Source organism: Lytechinus variegatus, chromosome 6 (assembly GCF_018143015.1).
Source record: "Lytechinus variegatus isolate NC3 chromosome 6, Lvar_3.0, whole genome shotgun sequence".
Lineage (NCBI taxonomy): Eukaryota > Metazoa > Echinodermata > Echinoidea > Temnopleuroida > Toxopneustidae > Lytechinus > Lytechinus variegatus.
In genome coordinates, this window is record NC_054745.1 from 13,599,479 (window position 1) to 13,605,081 (window position 5,603).

The 5,603-nt window shown below is 37.9% G+C and overlaps 1 protein-coding gene across 1 annotated transcript in view; it reads left to right on the forward strand.

Moving 5' to 3' along the window:
* LOC121417038 (tryptophan--tRNA ligase, cytoplasmic-like) overlaps window positions 1-5,298 on the forward strand; it is a 10,925-nt gene extending 5,627 nt beyond the window's left edge. Inside the window, exons 5-10 of the mRNA XM_041610593.1 lie at window positions 336-521; window positions 1,242-1,342; window positions 2,195-2,307; window positions 3,260-3,433; window positions 3,928-4,068; window positions 4,739-5,298. Of these exons, the coding sequence (XP_041466527.1) occupies window positions 336-521; window positions 1,242-1,342; window positions 2,195-2,307; window positions 3,260-3,433; window positions 3,928-4,068; window positions 4,739-4,897 (874 nt within the window). The 3' untranslated portion in view covers window positions 4,898-5,298. The remainder of the gene's footprint in view (window positions 1-335; window positions 522-1,241; window positions 1,343-2,194; window positions 2,308-3,259; window positions 3,434-3,927; window positions 4,069-4,738) is intronic.
* Window positions 5,299-5,603: the final 305 nt, after the last annotated feature.

Sequence of the window (5,603 nt, forward strand, 5' to 3'; positions counted from 1 at the left end):
TATAAATATTGTTACCGATAATATGTACAATAAATGTTGAGGTGTTGTGACGCAGTGGATATGCTTCCGGACTTTCAACCACAAGGTCCTGGGTTCGAATCCCACCGCAGCACTGCAGTCGCGGTTTATCTACATTTGCCAATCTCCACCCTGGTGTAGTAATTTGTGACCCCGTAGGAAGGAATTCCTTTAAAGCTAGAGCATCTAATCAGGATAGCTGCGCTAAAGACGGGGTAATAGTATCCAGTGCTCCGAAACAATGTATTAAGCGCAATGTAAATTATTATATTATTATCAATTTATTTCATCTGCATCAACCATTTCATTGAATGCAGATGGTTACAGGATGTCTTCGACGTCCCTCTGGTCGTCCAGATGACCGACGATGAAAAGTTCTTGTGGAGGGAACTGGAAACACCCGACGTCGCCCGGAACCTCGCCTACGAGAACGCCAAGGATATCATCTCGTGCGGTTTTCACAGGGATAAGACCTTTATTTTCTCAAACATCGACTATATATCGTAAGTCTGACGACAATTCATTTCCTGTTTTCCCATATTTTTTGTTTTCTTTTATCTTCTTCCTGCTGTCCACATTCTTAAAGTTCATGTACAAGTTTGGAAAAGAGTTAATATTGCTGAGAATTAGTTCGAAAAAAAAAATTTATAGAATCTAATAAAACGTGTTTTCATATCATAACAGTAACGTGTCGTTTATTTAACGAGGAAAACGATAAACTAATTTTAATTTTTATACCGAATTGTCGGTTTTCTCTTTATCAAAGACATCTTTAAGTTCATCATATTCTATTTAATTTTGTTTGGTTACTCTCATTTTCCCCTGTTTTTGATTATGAATCAGGTGTTGTCTTTATCCATTTAAAGATAAATACCAGTTGTAAAAAGTGTACGTATGGAAAAACAAAATATGTGCCAAATAGGTCTAGAAGATCATGCGTAATTGCCGAAAAATTAACCAAATAAGCACGGAATTCCTCAAAGTGTCGGGTATTTTTCGAAGCACTGTGTTAGTTATCATCAGAATTATCGATTTTGAGCGAATATTTCATGATTTTACAAAGTCTATAAGTTTACATTAATGTACCAGATCCAGATATATGATAATATTTTGACAATTAAACCTTGATTAAAACTTAGCAGAGTTTTCTTCCCGAATAATATTGTTTGCTGCAACTACCTTTAAAGTTGACCTATGAACTCTGTTTTTTTTTCGTGTTCAAGGTCATGTGCTGCTTTCTACAAGAACATGTTGAAGGTGGAGAAGCTGGTTACCTTCAATCAAGTTAGAGGAATATTTGGATTCAATGAAAGTGATGCTATAGGTACGTATTAATGATAGTGACGATGTTGAGAGTAAATATGATGCTGATTATGACGAAGATTGTGACGACGGTTGTGGTGTCGATGATGATGAGTGATCATGATGAGGATTTCGTTTGTAGTGATGATGACGATTATGGTGACGACGATGATGATGATGATAATGATGATGATGGTGATGATAATTATGATGATGATGATGATGATAATGCTGATAATGACGATGGAAATTATGATGGTGATGATGATTGTGTTCATATATGGCGACGATGGTGATGATGATGACGACGGTGGTGATGATGATAGTGATGACGATGATGATGATGATGATGATGATAGTGATGACGATGATGATGATGACGACGATGATGATAGTGATGATGATGGTGACTGTTGTGTCAGGATACGATGTCGATCATGATGATGACCTTGATGATGAGGATGATAATGTTATACCAATTATGTACAAGTTAATAATATAGGGTATTTATATTGCGCGCATATCCACCTTGTTAGGTGCTCAAGGCGCTCCTATATTACCCGGCTAAGCTAGGCGTTCATAGTGCACACAGCTTTTTAAGGAATTACTTCCTACCGGTGCCCATCTACCTCACCTGGGTTGAGTGCAGCACACTGTGCTGAAGGAAATTACGCCATGGCTGGGATTCGAGCCCACGACCCTCTGTTTCAAAGTCCGAAGACTAATCCACTGGGCAACAAAAAAGAACTTCAACCACAAAATTATGCACTCTAAAAGTTCTAAAGACATTAATAATGTAATCTGGTACATTAATGACTTACTTTGCACATATTTGAAGCGTCGTTAGTGTAAAATAACCATTTCGTATTTACAGGTAAGATCAGCTTCCCAGCAATTCAGGCCACCCCATCATTCAGCAACTCGTTCCCCGAGATCTTCGGGGAAGCTGCGGACGTACCATGCTTGATACCTTGCGCTATTGACCAGGTAAAGAGTGAATTATCTTTTAATATGAAATGATAATATAGACCATATATATACTGATTTGGTGAATTAGTTAGTGTGACCAGTTATTATTCATAGGACAATCTGCTAATGACTAGTTATAATGACCGGTCTGGTTTCGAGGGTATGTTAGAATAATTCCAAAGGCACCCATCCCTATAATTCGTACGAACGCTCTCTGTTATGTGCGTTATGTGTATACTCACCCAATTTGTGCAATGGCTGTGGTTATTTTCGTGAACCGTACTTTGAAAAAGAAAAGTGACAAACGATTCCATATTCATAGCATTGGGACCTGTGCTTATGTCCGTTATGTACGCAGAAGGAAAGATCATCGGAATTTCACCTAGAATCAAATCAAATTGAAAACAGAAGAGGATTGACAGAAAACTAGTGAATAGATGAGTAATTAGAACAAACAATGTTTTGATATTTTTATCTCTCTTTGAGTAAGCAGACGATTTTTAAATGAATAAGTTAAACGAATTTTATGTTTCTTCTCGTTGACAATGGACCGGTCCGTAGGAACTTTTTTCCTGCAGGGCGGCTGATGGAAATTTGACAAGCAATAAAAGGGGGTCTCACAAAATAGGTCACTTTGGCACCGATAAATGAAAAAAATGTAGGTCATTCTGTTCCCGAGAAATGTGACAAGCAGGAGGAGTTTCATTACAATATGAAGGTCAGTTTGGTTTGAGAAAATTAACATGCAAAAAATAGAGTTTCTAAACAAAATGAACGTCATTTTGGTTAAATTTCTCCGATTTGTAACACCTACCAGAATTACAGAGGGTGCTGCCTAAGGAGAATAACACTGGCAGTACCCTCGGAAAATTCTGGGAGATTTTCAGCACTCTCGCTTCCCACGGCCATGACAGTGGAGATCATAGAACTCCATCCTTTTTGTATTTGGTTAACTCTCTCTCTTGTCTAGGACCCATACTTCAGGATGACTCGAGATGTAGCACCAAAGCTTAATTACCTGAAGCCCGCCCTCATCCATTCAACGTTCTTTCCAGCCCTCCAAGGAGCCCAAACAAAGATGAGTGCCAGCGATAAGACATCATCAATCTTCCTTACCGATACCCAGGAAGAGATTAAGAATAAGGTAGTTTTTATATTTTTAATTTGATTTACTTGAACAGACTCCTCGAATTGGAGGCACTCGTAGAATATGGTGCGTTCATCCAATTAAAAAGAAAACAAAATATATACAATCAATAAAAATTAAATTAAAAAAAACAAATTATCAATCCCTTTACCCCAAATGTAGCACACTATTAAGACAAGGCTGACGTCACACTGGCACAACTGACTACAGAACCCCCCCCCCCTTTACATAACACTGTGTGTAACAATGAATGCAATATTTCTATAACAAATTTACGACCAGCCAATCAGATTGATGGATTTCAGTAGCTTTTAACTATTATTGTAATTCTTCAAAAAAAGAAAGAAAAAAATTTTTTTCACTACAAAATGGAGGTTATTCTGATGACATTACCACTTCTTTGCATACCTTATATTTCCCAACCTACATGTGATTGGCCTTTATTCGTTCACTAAAGATACCGTAATTTGCTTCCCGTTTATGACTTACAGATCAATAGATACGCTTATTCTGGAGGAGGTAGCACAGAGGCAGAGCATCGGGAGAAAGGAGGCGACTGCGATGTTGATATATCCTATCAGTATCTGACGTTCTTTCTCGAAGATGATGACCGTTTGGCTAAAATCAAAGAGGTGAGTTGGCCTTTTAGTTTCATGATTTTATTCGATGTCTGTCTTTTTTTATAATCGAAATTTTCGGCAATCACAGCGCATACGCTTTGTACAGCGCACCAATTCCTTTAAAAATGCAAGTCAAATCACAATAGTGAGCTGGGAGGTCTTTGTCGAAAGTTGGTGGAACGAGACAGCACATCATTTGAAGATTCGTACTCAAATATGAAATGTCCCTGATGCAGCTGTATTGATTCACCGATTTTCGACAAAGGCTGTTTTTTCATGTAAAGGTTTTTGACAAAATATTGATTGAACGCATTTGTGTATTGATTGCAAAAAAAAAATACTGTATATAATAACAAAATCCTAGTATAATGTCGTGTAGGATGAGAAAATAGAGAAAAGAAAAAGAAAGCGAAAATAAAAAGGATGAAACATCGCCATCCAGGATGTTATGCCAAATTCGATATTTCTTCGCTTCGTTTGCTCGGAACGTCGTCGAAAATTTTCCCGAAACATCTTGTTTGACACCCTAAAATATTATAGCTTATTACGCAACTTCCCATGGCATTGTGTGCACGACATTGCCCATAGGAATACGACTTCGTTAATTCACATTTCGTGATTTTTTAGGTTGTGAGCCAACATTTATGAGTGATTAGTTTCTCTTTTCACTTCTTCGTTTTAGGAATACAGCAGCGGGCGAATGATGACAGGTGAACTCAAGAGAGAACTCGTGGTCGTCTTACAATCGCTAATCGGTGACATCCAAGAGAAACGAAGGGCCGTGACCGATGACATCCGACGGCATTTTATGACCCCTAGAAAACTTAACCACAAAGCTTAATGATTTACATTGTTCAATTAATTTCTTTTCGTTGATAATTGTATATAATTATCTGGCGACCCAGCAAAAACCCAACTATTTAGCTTGATGAAACAAAATGTTCAATTAATTCCAGTTTACCTCTACCCCGTCACTTGATGGCGCCCTTTTCTGTATTATTACTGGGCCTGTTACACGATAAGATGACGTGACCTAACGACCCGATAGTTTGAAATAAGCCATTAAACGAGCACACTGTCAATGTTACACACGCTATTTCAGAAGTATATTTACGTCCTTCTTGTAAGTGAAAATTATACTATTGGACTGTCCTTAAATGGGTTGTTTCATCACTAAATTACAATGTGGTCTACACCCAGTTCGTCTAATTTCTGTTTCCATCCCACGGAGTTAACCTTGTGCGTCTACACAGCAAAAAATCCGGTGTTGATTTAACACCAGCCCAGATTCTATATATGTCCACACCAGAGAAGTATTGAAGCAACACCGGTTTGGAATCAAACCGATGTTGTTTTAATACTAATTGGTGTTGTATAAGGTCCTATCTGGTGTTAGATCAAAACGAAACCGGTGTTGTTATCACTTCTCTGGTGTGGACATACATAATAGATTCCGGGCTGGTGCTAAATCAACACCAGAGTTTTTGCACTGTAGTAACCATTCGCTCTAATTATTATCAAAAATTTTACACCCTTTGCCTGTTTTC